General features: G+C 40.5%; 1 protein-coding gene across 1 annotated transcript in view; it reads left to right on the top strand.

Annotated features, from left to right (window-relative positions):
* The window catches only part of MVB12B (multivesicular body subunit 12B), a 310,868-nt gene that overhangs the window by 258,387 nt on the left and 33,924 nt on the right, over positions 1 to 18,557 (top strand). Inside the window, exons 8-9 of the mRNA XM_044664228.1 lie at positions 10,957 to 11,012; positions 14,951 to 15,010. Coding sequence (XP_044520163.1) covers positions 10,957 to 11,012; positions 14,951 to 15,010 — 116 coding nt within the window. The remainder of the gene's footprint in view (positions 1 to 10,956; positions 11,013 to 14,950; positions 15,011 to 18,557) is intronic.

Genomic DNA, 18,557 nt, shown 5'->3' with positions numbered 1-18,557 from the left:
AAGCCCATCTTCTTCAACCCTTTCATGTTAAAAATGAATAAACTTTGACCCTGAGAGAGGCTCAGACTTGCTCAAGGCCATACTGGCAATTACAACATTATAAGGAGCCATCAGGGCCATCAGAACCATGGGATAAATGAGTGATCAGCCAAACAATTTTTCAGTGGGGAATAGTTATAATATATAAACCAAACACATGATTGCGAAAAGAGGAGAGTCATCATGGTGGAGTGGTTGGAAAATGAACCTCAAAGTCAGGAGGACCTGTGTTCAGGTCCTCTCTCAATTACAGTCATTGGCTCTGTTACTCTAGTCTAGGCAAATCACTTAACCTCTCAATGCCCCCAGGCAATTCCCTCAGACCTAAATTTCCTCATTGGGAGTTCCCTAAATCAGTGAAATTATAGGTCTGAACCAAATCCAAATATAAATTGTGAAGCTGGGTTGGTCAGAGAACTATTATTAAGGACTGATTGAGTTTGTTGTAGGTGTTAATTGTAAATTAATAGCTTCTTCTGATTTATAGAACCCCTTGATTTTGCCCTGGAAGTGATGTCAGAGATCGTTGTAGGCCAGCCCCCCACATTTTATGGAGGAGAAAGCTAAGATCCAGAATGGGGAAGTTGTCTCCCCAAAGTCCTGCAGATGGTAGCAGATTCATCATTTAAACCCAGATCCTCAGACTCCTCATCCAGTGCCTTTAGGTCCCACTATCAAAAGTCACAAGGTAGGAACTTAGAAGAAATGGGGGGATGATTCTGGAGGCCTTCCTTTGCCGTCAATGGAAGTTCCCATTCAGATAGAATTACAGCTTTGGTATTCTCCTTTCCTATCATGTTGTGAAGAAGTAGATTCATGGCGGAGTATTCCGGGGCCAGCAGGACACCAGCTTTATGTCTAAACAAATACAGCATGCAAATTCGACTCATTTTCTGAGAACATCTATCTTGGAGCGGGTGCAGGTATTTGGGTTACCTGGAAAAACAATCTTTCCCCATCTAATCCTTGGTAGGGGGAAGAATGGGGAAGGGGGCAGGAATAAATGCAACCCCACACTAGTTCTTTATTTGTTTAAACCTCACAAGATCTGTAAGCATTTGGAATCCTCTTGACTTCCAGTGCCTGATTGTAAAAAGAACAGTTGAATAGCTCATTGTTTTCCGATTTTTTTCTCTAATGTATTTTACAAACAGTCTGGTGACGGGCCTGACACTCTGATTTCTATGTACTGGCACTTCACTTTGGGATTACAGCATTAATAACAGAGTTCCATGCATCACGCCATTTTTAAGCATGATCGTTATGATAAAGGGCATATACTTAATTACAGGCCTGCTTAATTACAGCTCTGTTGAAGCTCGTTTGTTTAGGAGAATGCTAATTGCGCTACTGAGCCTTTGGCACATCCTTGCTTTCATCTGCTGTGGGTTGTTCCAATGCCGTGTATCAGCGTTTTGTTAAAAAACTACCACAAAGGCTGAAGGGAAATGAGAGGCAGGTTTCTGAGTGTATTATGAGAGTGCTGAGGGGGTGGGGAGCAGAGGAGCAACCTCCTCTTAATCACCATCAGGATTTGAAGACATTATGTGTTAGAGCTGGAAGTGTGCCCTAGAGATAACCTAGTTACAGAATCACATACTCAGAAGGAACCCCTGAAGACATCTTGCCCAACCCCTACCCAGTTGAGAAACCCCTCAACAAATCTCATGTTGTTTTATGATGAGGAAGCTGAGGTCAAGGGTGGGAGAAGTGACTTGCCCAAAGTCACCCAGCAATTTGGCGGCAGAGTCCAGACTAGAATGCCAGTGCAGTATTGGAAAGGACTTAGGTAGCATCTGGTCCTACTTTCCCCTAAAAAGGAAGGGTTTTTCCCCCCAAGCCACTACAGGTCGTCACCAGAAAATGGTCGTCTGGCTTTTGCTCCAAAGTCACAAGCCTGTGTTGGACTAGTATCCAGAAAATATTAAAAGACCCATAAGAAGGCCTCCAATCCTTCTTACTAAGCACTGAGGCTACAAAAACTAAAATGAAAGTGTCTGCCTTTGGGATGCTTGCACTCTATGTGGGGAAACAAGATGTACATGTAAAATAAATGTACAATAAGTGCAAGGTAGTTTCAGAGGAGTGAGCACCAGTGCAGATGGGAGGAATTGGGAAAGATGTCATGCAGGGGAGGGGGCTTTGGAGCTTGCCTTGCAGAGCTTACAGCTCCATGTACAGCTTGGAAGCCCATGGCATCCCACGTGATGAAAAGGCATGGCTGTCCTGATCCAGGGAGTACCCACAGCAATAAGAGGACAGACCCAGTAAAGTAGGTTAGAGAGAGCCGTGTCCCCATTAGGGAGCAAATGTTTCTTTTCCACCTTTTTCCAAGCAGTCATTTTTCTATATCATCACCCCTGACCATTATAAGGGATTGGACTCCAAGATCCCTTACAATTCTAAATCTATAGTTCCATGAAATTCAAACAATTTGATGTTAAGCTACTGCTATTAAGGTACATCATGGTGTGATGAAAAGAGCATTCGATTTCAAATTCTTGTTCTATTACTTAATTCCTCTACTACCTCTGCAATCACAGGCATGTCATTCAACTGCTCTGGGCCTCAATTTCCACCTCTTTGAAATGAGAAACTTGTACTCTATAATTTCTAAGGCCCTTTGTAGCTCTATTATTCTGGGATCTCCAGTGATGGAGACCTCACTACCTCTTGAGTCATCCTCTCCTATTTTTAAACACCTTTAATTTGAGGAATTTTTTTTCTTTATTGTAAGCCAAAATCTACTTCTCTATAATGTTTTTCACATTCTCTTATTTCTGTTCTCTGACACCAAAAACAAACCTAATCCCTCTTTCAGGTGCCAACCCTTCCAGCACTCAAGTCTCTTCTTCTCCAGGCCAGACATCCCTAGTTCCTTCTATACCACTTAGAGCACTGAGCACTATACTGGAGTTATAGCCTGGGCTAAAGCCAAGTACAGTGGGTCAACCTCCTTGTTTGAGACACTGCCTCTCAGTACATACGGAGATTGCAGGAGTTTTATTAGCTTTAATGTTAGATCACTGGTTCACATGGAACTTATGGTCCACTGATTTCCTCTCTGGTGCTCTTCTGTGAGACCAGAGACATCCATTAGCTTCACAGATTCACAAAACATTTATCAGTATGAGATGAGATGTGGCCATTAAAGAAGACAAACATAATCTCAGAAAGAAGTAAGTGGGAAATCCTCAATGAACAGGAATATATCAGACCTTATTCTGAATAAATTAAAAAAAACTAAATCCAAAAAATAAAATTCAGAAGGACTTCCTATAGGATCTGTGTGTGACTCACTTTGTAATACTAACCCATGGTAAAGCTAAGTCAACGTCTAGGGATATAAAGTGGGGGAGGAAATCCCCTTCCCCCAAAAAACTATCATTCAGTTATTCAATTTTAGAAAAAAGAACTAAGACAAGATGCAGACATTAGTTGGAGAAAGGAAATATAATACCCCACAGGAAACCTGGAGACTGTTGAAAAACACCTAAGTGGAAACTAAGGGAAAGTGGAGGGGGCAGTGTCCCAAAAGCCAAGTATACAAAGGAAATCAGTAAGTTTCAGTCAACTGCCTAGACTCTTTTGCTGTTTCATGATACAGGATGCTTAGAGGAAGACAAATAAACAGAAAACTTGCCCAAACAAGTGGAATACAGGACCCCACCTAGAGCTGGGGTAGGCAGTGGCAGCCAACAACTGCAAAGCATATGGCCCCTTTCATCTCAGGGTTCTTTGAGGTCCACATCTATTTTCTTTTTATTCAGCCCAGTCCATCCCCATACACTCCTTTCTCCCATCCTCCCAAGATTACGTCTGGAGCTTTTAACCTCACTATAGAGATTCAACTTCTGGCCAGTTGGGTGGGAGTGGGGTGGGGAGCTTGATTTCTAACCCTTTGCCTATGACCCATGGTAGAGAAATCCGGGGCCCAGATCAGTCAGATAAGGTATTATCCAGTTGGGAGGAACTTTTGAACATAGAACATTGGAGTCAGAAGAGACTTATTGGATAGGTGAGGAAACTCAGACCCAGAGAAGAGGCAGGGAACTTGCCTAAGGTCAAGTGACTCATTAGCAACAAGAGCTCATAAACAGCCCAAGTCTATCTGCTTCTCAGTTCCCTTCTCTCTACTATGGTTTGAAGTTTTCAAAAGTTTTACTGAGAGGGGCAGCTGGGTAGCTCAGTGGATTGAGAGCCAGGCCTAGAGACTGGAGGTCCTAGGTTCAAATCTGGCCTCAGACACTTCCCAGCTGTGTGACCCTGGGCAAGTCACTTGACCCCCATTACCTACCCTTACCACTCTTCCACCTATAAGTCAATACACAGAAGTTAAGGGTTTAAAATTAAAAAAAAAAAAGTTTTACTGAGAAACCAAGGCAGAAACCAGACAGCAAAAAATATAAAAAAGATCTCTCCAAATACAGGATTCCAAACTATCCATATTCTAAACCAACCAGTCTATCACCAGGTGTGTGTCCAGCAGCTTCTGGGTTGAAGGGATGCCCTCAGCCCATATCAGAGCAGTTCTCCTCCTGCCCAGCTCCCTTGCCTCAGGTCATGCATGGGCTCTTAGGATTCTCCCATCTTGTGTACCCTACAAGATTGTTGTGAGAAAAGTTGTCTACAACAAATTGCTAGAAAAAATGTATTTGTATTCATAATAAGCCATTAATTAATGATGTGCTGTACATATCCCCATATTATAAGCTCTTTAAGAGCAGATAATCTGTTGTTTCCCATCTTTGAACCCCTAGCAGAGTGTATCATACAAATCATAGACACTTAATGAATATATGTTGAGTTGAATTGAATCAGCTTTGCTCATGGGGCAAAAAGTTGTGCTTGATGATTGAAAAAATGGTGAGAAAAAGCCATCAAAGAGATTAAACAAGGCCTTTACTTTAGTCTCCACTGAAGGACACATTAGGGAGATTCCCTAATGGTCTTTTGAAGGCATGATCTGATGACAGATCAGAGGTACTAGATCAAATAATGGCAAAGAGCTATGGTGTTCTAGGCCTAATTGACAAGCGCGTCACTAAGACCAGGTGGCAACCTGCCCAGAGATTGGGGGGGAGAGGAAGAGAGACTAAAACAACTTGGGTATAACTGTGGAATTATTATCCAGAATATGTAGTATTTTATTATGCACACTCACTCGTAGGTAGAAAGGGGACAAACTGTATGAGCAAGTTCCCAGTGTTACATTTAGGAAAAATAAACCAGACTTCATTAGAGAATGACTTACATATTAGAAAAGTCTCCAGAATGTATTCTATTCCCCAAAAAAATCAGCCCACAAAGAGAAGGCTTACAAGGATGCTGGGCATTGTATAATAGGAAATAAAACTCAAGCTATTCTTTCTTTGGACATGTCCCTATATTCAGTACAATTAATCAAGCATTTACTAAGTGCGTACTGTGTGTAAGGCACAATGGGTGCATGGTGCTGCAAATACCATTTTCCTGGAGAAAAAGCATTAAAGCAGTGAAAAGTCCAGTGCACTGGGCTTCAGCACAAGTGAACTGGCTCTCTACTTATTGCTTTGTGACCTTGGACAAGTCATTCAGCCTCTCTCTTTGCTCTAGTTTCCTCATCTATAAAACAGGAAGAATAAATCTTATTATACCTACATCCCAGGGAAATTGAGAGAAAAATACTCCATGGAAATGAGTTAGCAGCAGTAGTACTATGTAGTAGGTGCTTAATAATAGTTTACTTACTTGACTAATAATAGCAGCATGCAGTAAATATTAACCATACTCTAAATCAGTCCCTGTTTTCCATTCTGGGGTGTCCAAGGGGAAGGTCTAGATCAGGGGTCAGCAATGTATGGCTCTCGAGCCATATCTGGCTCTTTTGAGGGCCAGAATGGCTCTTTCTGCAGGAGCCATAAAGTCAATTTTTTTTTCAGGCGCTGTTACAGGAGCGCGCACTGTGAGCACTGTACAGCTCTCACGAAATTACATTTTAAAAAATGTGGCGTTTATGGCTCTCACAGCCAAAAAGGTTGCTGACCCTTGCTCTAAATGTTCCTGTCTGGCATTCAAGTGAAGTGGAATTGTGTACAAAAGGGTCCTAATCAGGGAGTCAGAGATTGGAATTCACATCTCAGCCTTGACACTTTTGACTGCTGGTGACCCCAAGCAGGTGCTGTTCCCTCTGTAAAACTTAATTTCCTTATCTGTAACATAGAAAGAATGATACTTCCTGGGTGGATCCTTTGTAGAAGATTTTACAGGCAGACATGGAAGACAATCATACAGAAAGAGAAGGAGCATTTGTAGCAGAAAGAATATAGTAAAATAGCTCTTGAAGAGGACAGAAAAAGGCAAAGTCCCAGTCAAGTGTGAAGCATGTTAGATCAAAGGCACAAATCTAGGGGATAGTTTTGGCAAGAGGGAAGAGCTATATCTTCTTCAAAATGGGATTAAAAAAAGGAAATAATGGAAGATGATGTCGATGGGTTTTGAGATATGGACTAGGGGAGAAGAGGGAGAGCTCACAGAAGATCACCTTGATTTGTGCTGGTTAGAATTTTATCAAAGCTTATGATAAAAGGAGGAGATGGCATGCTTATAAACTTTTCAGGTGATAAAAAAGCTAGAAAAGAGTATAAGCCTACTGGACGATGGAATTAGTCTTCAAGAAGAATTTAACAGGCCAGAACATTGGGCCAAATCTAACAAAATGAAATTTAACAGAAATACATGTAAAATATTTTACTTGGGTTCCAGAAAATTGAGAGGGAGTGTCTAAATGCAACTTGTCTAAAAGGGATCTGATTTAGTGGATTTAGTAGCCTGAAACCTTAATGTGAGTCAACAGCATGACATGGCATGGTATAAAAAGCTGGCATAATCTTAGGTTAATGATTCTCATATGTTTTTATCTCAGCACCTTTTACCCTCTTAAGAATTATTGGGAACCCACCCCAAGGAATTTTTCCTTATGTGGGTTATGTATATTGATATTTACCATTTAAAAAAATTTAAAACATCTTAGTCTTATTATGGAAATAATTTTAACCTTACAAATCCCCCAAAAGAGTCTTAGGAATTCTTAGGGGTTCCTGAGCCACATGTTAGGCTACATTAGTAGAGGCATGTTGTCCAGATCAGAACTGGAACAGATCTGATGACTCCATCCAAGACAGACCAAATCTGGAAGATGGGAGTTCAATTTTAGGTATCATATTTTAGGAAGATGAGTCAACAAGCTGCCACAATCCAAAGGAGGGTATCTAGGATAATGGAAAATGGAAAATCTTTCAGATTATGTCATACAAGGAGAGCTGGTTGAAGAGTTATCCTAGAGAAGAAAAGAATAATAGGGGAATAACCTGTCTTCAAGTATTTCACAGTTTCTTAGTATTCTGATACTTTATGTGATATTAATTTCTGTCCAAAATAAAGGAAAGCACATTTTATAACACCCTTCTTTGGCATTGCATCTCCAAGTTCAAAGACTAATGTAAATGTACCCCCCACCCCATGATATTTTCTCAGATTTCTACCCTTGTTTCCACAGCTGAATATGATCTCCCTTCCAATAATACTTTATATTAGGGCACTTATATCCCACCTGTGTATTACAATTATTTGTGTTTTAGACTATTGGGTTATGTGTTCTTTAAGGGTTAGGATTGTCTTCATCACATATTTGAATCTAATTGAATTCTCTCCCCTACAAAGCCCCTTGAATAGAATATTGTGTTGACTTTGTTCCTTGTTAGGATTCCAACTTGGAATTCCAGACTTCATGTGTCAGACTCTCTCCCCTGGTCTACCATCACCTGAAATGCATAAAATTCATGTAATCTTAAGAGTTGGAAAAGGTCTTAGGAGATATTCAGTCCAACCTGGCCCAATGTAGGAAGCCCTTCTCTTCTATGCCTAACAGATGGTTGGCCACTTGGTCTATACTTTCCATGGTGATGATTTGTCAAACAGCTCGTTCCATTCAGTACAGCAAACACTTAAAGCCTACATAAGTAAGTAGCACATCATTTTTTATGGAAGAGTGTATAATCTAAGGGAAAATAATTACTTCAACAATTCAAGGATTTGGGATTTTATCCACATGGATACTTCCTCCAACTCCATGCCTTTGTATTGGCTATCTCACATGCCTGGGAGTCTTTCCTTCCTCACCTTAGTTTCTTGGACTTCCTCCAAAACTCACCTCAAATCCCGTCTTCTATAGGAGGCCTTTCCCAGTTCCCCCAATGGGATTGTCTTCCATCTATTCTGTATATATATCCAGTTATTTCCATCTCATTAAATATGAGCTCCTTGAGGACAAAAAGTATGCTTACCTTTCTTTGTATCTTTAGTGTTTAGTCCAGTGTCTGACACATAAATAGTAAATGCATTTACCTGCCAAGACTTTTGTAAAGATCAAGCAAGATAATGTATATGAAATACTTTGTAAAATTAAAAGCAGATAGAGATATGGACAGCACCTGTGATTTCATTGCTTTAAGGAGCTCCCAGTCTTAGACACTTGCTGAGAGAGAGAGAAAGAGGAGGAGAGGGGAAGAAAGGCAGAGAGGGAACATCTAAGAGCTTTACAAATATCTCATTCTGTCTTCAACAACTCTGGAAGGTGGGTGCTATTACTATTCTCTTTTTACAGTTGAGGAAACTATGGCAGATAGGGGTTAAGTGACTCACCCAGGGTCACATAATTAGTAAGTATCTGAGGCTAGATTTGAATTAAGGTCTTCCTGATATCAAGTACAGCGCCATACCCACTGTACCACTTAGAGCTTTAAGCACCATATAAATATAAGTTGTTGTTAATGGTTCTGCACATCAGACTGGCAGAACCATTAAGGGATTCATCAGCAGTAGACTGGGCACTAGGTGATTAATTTTTTCAACTATAGGAACTTAGGAAAATTTCCTATTAAAGTATGGAAAGTATTGAGATTGGCATCAGTAGAGGGAGCACAGAGAAAATAATAGATTATTGAAGTCAATTTGATGTTATAACCCTCATTTCTAATCTCCAGTGAATAAAATTACCCTGGGAAGTAAAGTGGTCATGGATCAGAGGTCATTTACCTGGTACAGATCCCTGCTGGGCTCCAATTTCCTCATCAAACTGTTTTTAAAGTTAGTGATGTGTTGATGGTGCACAGGGAAGTAGGCTTTAGGGATTATGGCAAAGGAAATATCTCTCTAGTTGGTGAGACTTTTAGCTCTAAAACAGGGCATATTTTACCCTACTGCGTGGTTGGGTCTATAATTCATTACAGCATGATTTTTTTCAGGGTTCTCTTCTGTTTTATTAATCCATTGAAGACATCAATTTTTGTTCCTATACTTTCTCTCAAACTTGAAGGAGAACTCATAGGACTTCATAGAAATAAAAATCAAGAAGGGTCATTGGAGGTCTTCTGTTCCCAATTCTTTCATTTTATAGATAAAAAAATAAGAGAAGTAACTTCTACAAAGCCATATAACTAATAAATGGTAATTGTCATAACTGACATTCATGTAGCTCCTTAGGTTTTCAAAGCACTTTTATATAATAATACTAACTGGCATTTATATAATACCTTAAAATTTGCAAAGTGCTTTCCATGTATCCAATACAATGTAGGCTCCTTAACAGTGGGAGTTGTTTATTTTTTATCTGGGTATCCTCGGCACCTCATGTGGTACCAGGCTCATATTGGATGCTTAAGAAATGGTAGATGGATAGATGACTGAATATTTTTTCTCATGTGTTTTCACAACAAACCTGTGAGATGGGCAGGTATTATTATCCATATTTTCCAAATTAGGAACCTGAAGTCAGAGGAATTACAATTTTTCCATGTTTAAGTATTAAGGCAGGATTCAAACCCAGATCTGTTCTTTTCCTACTACATCATATTAAATTAGAGGACAGTATCTCCCTAACCTTCATTCAGGAAGCTTTTATTAAGTGGGGTATTGAGTACACCACAAATTTTATATAAGATCCTGTCCCTACCCATTTGGAGATTACAGTAGCAGCATAAATGTGCATACGAAATCTCAAATATCAAGCATTTTTTGTATTGCCATCCTCAGAGCCCAATGCATAAAGAGACATGTAGCTATTAGGGCCTCAGTCTCTTTACCCATAAAACATGAATAGACTTTAAATGGTCTTGAAAGTGCCCTCTAGCTGGAGCTCTGACCTTTGTAATTTTGAGTACAATATTCATATCATCTTGGGGAAGTCAGTGGATGTTGATTCTTATCCATCTTACACTGAGGTTAGAATCTCAAGTTGACTCTGGCATTAAATTCAGTAAGTCAAGAACAACCGAGGAAGAAAAGTGACCCAGGATGCAGATGGTGATGGTCTTCCCTAGTCAGAATGCATCTGGAAGGTCATATTCAATTCTGGGCAACATGCTTTGGGAAGGTCACTGGGAAAATTTGGGTCACATCCTGAGAGGGAGACCCAGGATGTTGAGGGTCATTGAAATCACTCCATAAAAGGGTCCCCTGAAAGATTAGAGATGTGAGACCTGAACAAAGGAGAAGACTTATGGGCAGAAGGATCACTGTTTTCTGGGATTTGAAGGGCTGGCATGTGGAAAGGGGATTAGATTTGTTCTGCTTGGCCTCAGAGCAGGAGCAAGGAGAGGGAGCTCTGAGACAAGGAGATAGATGTCAAGTCACTAGAAGGGGAAAGGTTCCCAGAAGTTCTGTTCATCAATGGCATGTGCTTTCTCAGGAGGTAAAGAGTTCCCTGTCCCTAAATGTCTTCAGATGGAGGATGAGGATGAATTCTGTTTGTCAGGGATGTTCTAGAAAGCCTTTCTTCTGAGTCATGAGTAGAACTAGAGGACCTCTGAGGCCTCTTCAGCTCTGAGTCTCCTTGATGCTGTAGATAATTTTAATGTGTGCTTTCTCTTCCTTTTTCAGCTATGGATGGAGTGCCTTTTATGATTTCAGAGAAGTTTTCTTGTGTTCCAGAAAGTGTAAGTTATGTGCATGGTTCTTATTAGAAAAGATGGATGCTCTAGTGAGTCATTCTCATTTTAAGTGCAAATGGTAATTTTGATCCAACCTCAGAGCTGTGAATACTTTTCATTTTCCAAATGTAGCTTAATAATTTTTGTTCTTTTTTTATTTAATCATGGCAATTTATTGAAGAAAGAAGTATAATTAGTTTTCACATTATGGAAGTTGAAATCTGTGGAAATGACAGAGGGCTTCATAGAATCACAGCATTTCAGAGGAGAAAGAAACTTGAGCAGTCACCTAAGCTAAATTCCTCATTTTATTAATAAAGAAGCCAAGGCAGAGAATTGACATGACTTGCTCAAGGTCACACAAGAAGTTCATGGCAGAGTTAAAAGTAGAAGAGACATATAGCATAATGTAGCAGAAGAACATTGAGTCTGGAGTCAAACAAATGGGTTTTTGCCCTGGTCCTATTGGAACCAGAAGGGATCTGAGAAATTATTTAATCCATTCTCTCATCTCACTTATGTAGACTTTAGCAAGTCAGCTCTTCTCTGAGCCTCAGTCTCCCAGGCTATGAAATGAGAATGGATTAAATGATTTGAGCTCTCTTTCCTACCCTAACATTGTGATTCTAGAACCCAAGTCTCTTGGTTCCTAAACAAGAAAGTTTTTCCATATGACAACAGCACCCTTTAACCAGTGAGTTGCCTGCCATATAGCAAACAAGCATCAACCCTATATTTACAGTTGAGAAAGCAGAAGCATAAAGGGGTATAGTGAGCTGGATTTGGGGCTAAAATTCATTTTCTTAAAAAGAAGTGTGGAATGCTGCCCTTCTCCTCTATATCCCTCTCTCAGCACTAATGTTGCTCCAAACCAGGAATAACAGCATTGACACTGGAAAGATTGACAGTATTCTGTCAAAAACATGTTGGCTTGAGATGGCTCCCAATCAGTCACGGTTATAAGTAAAAGGTCCATGGGTGCTCGAGGAAGTGGCCCTACGTGGCCCTTTGTGGTGATTTGTATCATTAATGTACTGTTCCACACAAATCACAGACTGCTAGAACTGCAGGGAACCTTATAGCATAGGCTGTTAGAACACAGGAAGTTAATGTAGAGAAGGACTTTAAAATATGGAATATTCGAGCTGTGAGGGGCCTTAGCATATGGAATATTTGAGCCCGGTAGATTGGGCAGAACTGAGAGAGATCTTCATATTGTAACATAGAATGTTAGAGCTCTGGGACATTGTAACCTAGAATGATAGAATTTAATAACAAAGAATGTTATTAAACATTAAACACAGAACATAGAACGTTAGATGATCTGTTAAGGTGACTTACAGTCTAGCCCCTTATTTATTAAGTCATCTCAAATTGTGATCCTTTCTCCCCCACCACCACCACAAAGGTTTGAGCTGTTACTAAAAATGAAGACCCTGGTTTAGATATTAGCAAAAGAACAACTAAATGTTGTCCTTGGGCCCAGCTTAAAACCAGACGCCTTGTGATTTGGCCCACTCTGCAATTTCCATTCTAATGAAATATAATATGCAGCCCCGACATCTTTCTGCTAGCAGCTTAATCTTGAAAAATGCTTGTGATGTTGCATGTGGAGCATGAGTAACTTTAGCTGACTTCTCTTGGCTCTGTTGCCATAGCTACCCTGGCGTCTCTCCTGTTTCCTTGGGGAGGCTGTTCTGTCCTGTTTACCCATTCCAATCTAGAAAGTTTAGTGAGGTAGTTAGAGCCTAATGATACAACAGCTGGACCTCTGCTGGATTCCAGGCAACGGAAATGGAAAGAGGGAAATGTTTTCCCTGTTCCTGTGCCCCTCTGGCTGCTGGTGCAAATGTGGCAGACTGTTTGGAGAGAGGCGGTAACAGCATCCCCGGGAGGTTTGTGTTTAATTCTGTGGTTGGATGTCCCCATGGCTGCCCTGGGTAAATTTGTTGCTGGCAAGACTTGACAGACTGGGAACAAGAAGCCCTATGTACGTAAAACTGGGGGCAGAGGATTCTGGGCAACACTATGGTGTGAAAAAAAGAACAAAACAAAAGTACTATGTAGTAGAAGGAACAAGTAGAAAAGTCAGGAGAGATCTGGACTTAAATCTTTACTCTGACACTTAGAAGCTTTGAGCTACTAGGCATGTCATTTCACTTTTTTAAGAGTCAGTTTACCCATCTGTAGCTACTTGAGTTACCCACTCCACTTGAGTGCATGAACTGTAATATTATTCCCAGTTAATGATGTTAGGAATATTTGGAGTCTATAGATATTCAGCTCTGGCCTGCTCTGTTTTTGACTGTCAACAAGGGGAAGTCAACCATAGGGATGACCACCATACCCAGTCACTTTTTCACAAGTCTTCATGTTGACTAGGGTGTGCTCCAAACAGCTGAGAACAAGAAGCCCTTTATTTATAAAGCTGGGGACAGAGGATTGTGGGTGACACTGTTGAGTAAAAAAAGGGGGACAAAGGTAAGCAAGTAGAAAGGAAATATCTGCTGCCAGACAACATAGGATCATCTAAATAACACCCCTCTGGAGTCTCAGCTCTCCTAGCTGCTCTTTGACTTTGGGCAAATTGCTTCTCAGATTCCTCATCTATAAAGCTATGAGGCAGGAACAAAGTAAGGGGACGATTTGAGGCATTGTGTTCTTGTGGAGAGAATATAAGATTTGAAGTCAGGGGCCCTGGGCTTGAATTTACTATCCCTGTGAGCTAGGACAAGGCACTTCTCTCTGAGCATTCATCTCCTCTGTAGTATAAGGAGACTAGATTAGATCATCTCCAAGAGCCTCAGAAATTCTATGATTTTGTATCACAAACCAATTTTTTTGTTTCAGAAATTATGGTTGCTTAAAGTCCCCAAACTGATGAACTCTTTCATGATCTTTGGGGAATGATTTCTTCCAGGTACTTCTCTGATGGCCTTGAACCATACAAGAATTGAACTATAGTCAAAAGAACTGAAATACGATTCAGGCTATGCACAGTGTAAATCCTAACTCTTCTAGCTTACTACCAGGGTGATAATGAAGAAATAATCTAATGCCTCTGACCTTACAGTACCCTGATCTGTGAAGTTGGGGGGCTGGTCCTGATGACCTCTAAGCTTCCTTCCAGTTCTAATGTCCTGTGTTCTAAGGTCCCTCCAGTTCAAAATCCTTTCATCCTCATAGACTTCTCAAGGCTGCCTATTCCACCCAGGGTCTGCTTCTAGCTTACATCAAAGTGTGTATTTGCTGTCAAGGAGCCAGCATTTCACAAGAAGGGCCTCCATCTTCATGAAATTACAGAAACGCCCATTAAAATGTGATGTTATCATTTTTCACCACCATTGATTTCTGAAAATGATAATTTATGTGCAGTTATTTTATTCACCGTGCATTTTCAAAGAGCTGGAATTCCCCCAGCTCCCAGATGAATACCAACGAAGCACTGGCCTCCTTCCCCAGAATTCCTTAGACACCAGTGCCACCACCTGGCTAGAGTGCTCAGGGCACATATATCCCCATGGCAGCACAGAGGAATGAGAAGCCTTACCAGCCTTATTGCTTTGGCACTGCTTTCCAGGGAAGAAATAACAGACCGACACAGATCTTTGTAAAATGCTTTTACAGAAGTCTTAGTGGATCCTTCCCCTATCTTGAGTGAGGGCTAGAGAGTAGCAACCTGGGTGGATGGGTCCCATTTAGCTGCTAGATTCCCTGGCAGCATCTTTCTTTATCATCTCTGCATTTACCACCTTGCTAATGAATGGGTGGATGAATCCTCTCTTCAGTGAGAACACTTCCACCAATATGCAGTGCTAAGAGTAAAGACAAAGGAATACATGCTGCTTTTCTTAGATAATTGTCCCATGTTTGAAATGCAAAGCCAGATGTGAAAGTGGCATTTCCCAGCTGTTTAAGAAAATAGATTGTCTTTTGTGTTTCAGATGCAGCCCATTGATCTCTTGGGGATCACTATCAAATCTCTGGCAGAAATAGAAAAAGAGGTGAGTGGCCTACCCCCATCCACAGCAGTGGCTTAGAGGTTTGGCAACTTTCTGAGCTTCCTCCTGGATCCTTCACCTTCAATGAGGGTTCTCTCCTAAAGAGGAGAAGAGTGTGGGGTACCACTGGTCCTGCACCCAGCAGCCTAGCTTCTTAGAAGGGTCAGCCACATGGGGTGAAAGGAGTGCTAGGCAGGAGATCTGGATTCACACCCTTGGGGCTGCCTCCTGGTCAAACCAGTGCTCCCTTGAGCCACAATTTCTTTACCTATAAAAGGGGTGATGATGCTTATGCTCTTCTTCACAGGAGTGTCTTGAAAAAAAGCACCTCATAGATTTTAGGACACTGTAGAAATGGGAAGGGTCAGTATTCCAAGAATGCCACTGACCAGAAAAAGAAAGGCCTCATCAGTACTGGTGAGAAGAAGATCTCATGTTTCTGTAGTGATTTGTGGTTCTGAAGTGTTTTGCTTCCATCATCTAATATGATCCTCATGATAATCCTGTGATGTAGACATCAGACGTACAGAGAATCCCAGAAATCTTAGTGCAGCATTAAGCTTTTGGAGTAAATTTTTGTAAATTTGAAAATAAAGACTCTCCTTAAAGTGATATTCAATGGTTTAAACTCCAAAAGTTTGAAACTGCCCTGAGACTTTTGGGACACTTTGTGTATTGTTACATCTCAAAGGAGATAGGTAACTTGCTCATCATCTCTCATCTAGTAAATGACAGAGCCAGGATGTAAATCCAGGGCTTCTGATTCTAGAAGGACAATGTATGGCCAATAAATGTTTATTGATTTGAAAAAAAATCTGCCCTTCTGAAAGGATCTCTATCCCATATTTCTGTGTTGGTTCCAGTAAACTCAAAGGGGACATCAACAAAAAAGTCTCCTTGTTTTTCTAAGGATCAGAAGCTTTGAGCCATAAAAGTAAAAACCTTGGACATATGTCTATTGAGTTGTGAATTGTTGCTTTGATTGGGCAGGATGTACCAATAGTATGACTCTTCCTTCTGCACTTGAGGGAAATGTTATCCAGAGAGATGAAGGAACTGGAACTAGTCATCAGAAGTAGTAGATCTGATATCTCAATCACTTAACCATTTATCTAGCTAAGCCTCAATTTTCTCAAATATAAAATGGGAATAATAATATGACATTTGCACAACAAACCTCAAGACTTATCTGAGGGCAGTATTTTTATTTAAATTTGCTAAGTGCCATGTGAACTCAGACTATTTCTTTGAGGCCCAGGATGGTATAATGATGCATTAGATTTAGAGTCAGAAGACCCATGTTCAAATGCTACCTTTTCTAGTTTCTAGATATCTGACTAGGATCAAATTTATTCACCTGAGTTTTCTCCTCTCTAAAATGGGAATAATATTTTCACTCCTCACTTAGCAAGGTAGTTGTTAAGAACTATTTGTAAGCCTTAAAGCTCTCGTTGAAATTGTGAACAATAGTATTGTTGTTCTTTGACAGAAATGAGGATTTTCTAAAATGACCATACCTCTTAATAATTTAAGGCAAGGGGAGGAGTTTATTCAGTTGTTCTCAATAAAATTAGGTCACATTTGGCAGTCTGCTTTGTAATATGTTGGGTTTTTTTTGGAGGTGGGAAAAAAATGACCCAACATTTCAGTGCATGTGATGACTACGAAAAGAAAGAGTTGGAGCAATTGAATAAAACTGGAGCTCCAATTTGTAGATGTTTTCCCTACTTCTATAAGACAGCATTAGATTCTATGCTGTCTTCTCTTTTTTCCCTCTTTTTTATGTATAGAAGGTTGTTAAGCAGTCACGTGCTCAGAGGCAGCTTCTCCTCTGAAAGGAACATTTGTCTCAAAGATGGAAATGGTGGAACCATTTCAATATTCTCTGTTCCCTTTGGGTTTTCTTCTTGTATTCTCAGCTAGCAGAATCAGGTTTTTTATTGAAAGATGGCTGAAATCAAGGAAAATTGAATCAATGTAGTACAACAAATTTCTAAACCTGTCATAACAAAAACAACAAAAAAGTCCCATTTTGTCTTTGATTTTCAGTAAATCACACACAAAAAAAGAAGCTGATTGTCATATATAGATTTTAGGTCATTTTTGGCAGGAGAGGGAGAACTGCATAATGCTAAGCCAGAAATGAAGAAAATTCCCTTATGGATTGCTCCCCAATAAAGGACTGCTTACAGTATTTCTCTAGGGTCCCCTGCTATGTACAGGAGTTAGCAGCTCAGAGAGCAACTAGCTGTGTATTCCTTTCCTTTGCATTGTCTTTGACAATGTTCTGAGGGGCTGCTCCTTCAGTCAGCAACACAGGGACGCAGTAAGTTGCATATGTGAAAGAGCATATAAGTCCATGAGCATTTATTAAGGTCCCACTATGTACCAGGCACCATGCTAGCCACCAGAGGTACAAATATAAAAAATGAAATAACCTCTGCTCTCGAGGAGCTTATGTTCTATTGAAAGAGACAGGTACACATAGGTATATATGGACTAAATGTAAAGAGAATAATTGCAAAGTAGTTGAGTACAAGGAGGTTTGGGAGGGAGAGCACTAGTAGTTCTATAGGCAAATGTCCCCACTTATGCCACTGCTAGAGCATCAGGGCCTGGGTACCACCTTTGAGGAAGGAAATTGACAAGCCGTAGCACATTCCCAGAAGGGCTGCCAGGATGGGAGGGAGCTCCCTGTTATCATATGAGGATCAGGTGGAGGAATTAGAAATGAGTCACTTAGAGAGGAAAAGACTTCAGCGAAGAGCCAGAGTATGAAAGAGGGGATCTAACTTTTCTCTGAACCCAGAGGGCAAGGCCAGGAGCAATAGATGAATGGATTCCTTCCAGTGGGGCCAGATTTCAGCGCCAGGCCTGTGTTCTTCTCAGGCTTGATCTAAGAAAAAAACCTCTCCTAACGATGGAATCTGCTGCTTCAGGAGTAAATGAGTTCTCCCCCCCTCCACCCCCCACCCCCAACTAGAGAGAACTCGAGGAGGTGAATAACTCAGGATTGTTAACAATTGCTCACATTTCTAGAAAGCTATACAAATGTGTATGGAAAATACTTTACACACGTCATCTCATGTGACTCCCACAACAACCCCAGGAGGTAAACACTATTTTTAGCCCCATTTGCAGATGAGGAAGTAAAAGGTTTAATGAGGTTAGGTGAGCTGGTCAGGGTCACAAAAAAGATTATAGACATAGAGGTTAAGCGATTCACCAGGGACATAAAACTGTAAATGCCTGATATGGGTTTTGAACCCTGACTTCCTGATACCCAAGTTGGGAGTTCTCTACCCAGTAAGTAAGATAGTGCTCTATCTACTATGTCTTATTTCTTCCTTTGTTGTAAAGGTCATTCTTGATTCAAGTATGAGTTATAGGTTTCTTTGAGGGCCTTTTAATGTTAATTTAGGGGTTAGGACCTTTGAGGTCCCATGCATTTCTGAAATTGTAGGATTGCTTAAGAAGTTTGGGCCATTGATTTCATTCAACTCCCCCTCCCCCAACAAATATTTATTAAATGTTTGCTATGTGCTTATTT

The sequence above is a fragment of the Gracilinanus agilis genome, chromosome 2, assembly GCF_016433145.1.
Source record: "Gracilinanus agilis isolate LMUSP501 chromosome 2, AgileGrace, whole genome shotgun sequence".
Lineage (NCBI taxonomy): Eukaryota > Metazoa > Chordata > Mammalia > Didelphimorphia > Didelphidae > Gracilinanus > Gracilinanus agilis.
This window is presented reverse-complemented; position numbering and strand designations above follow the sequence as displayed.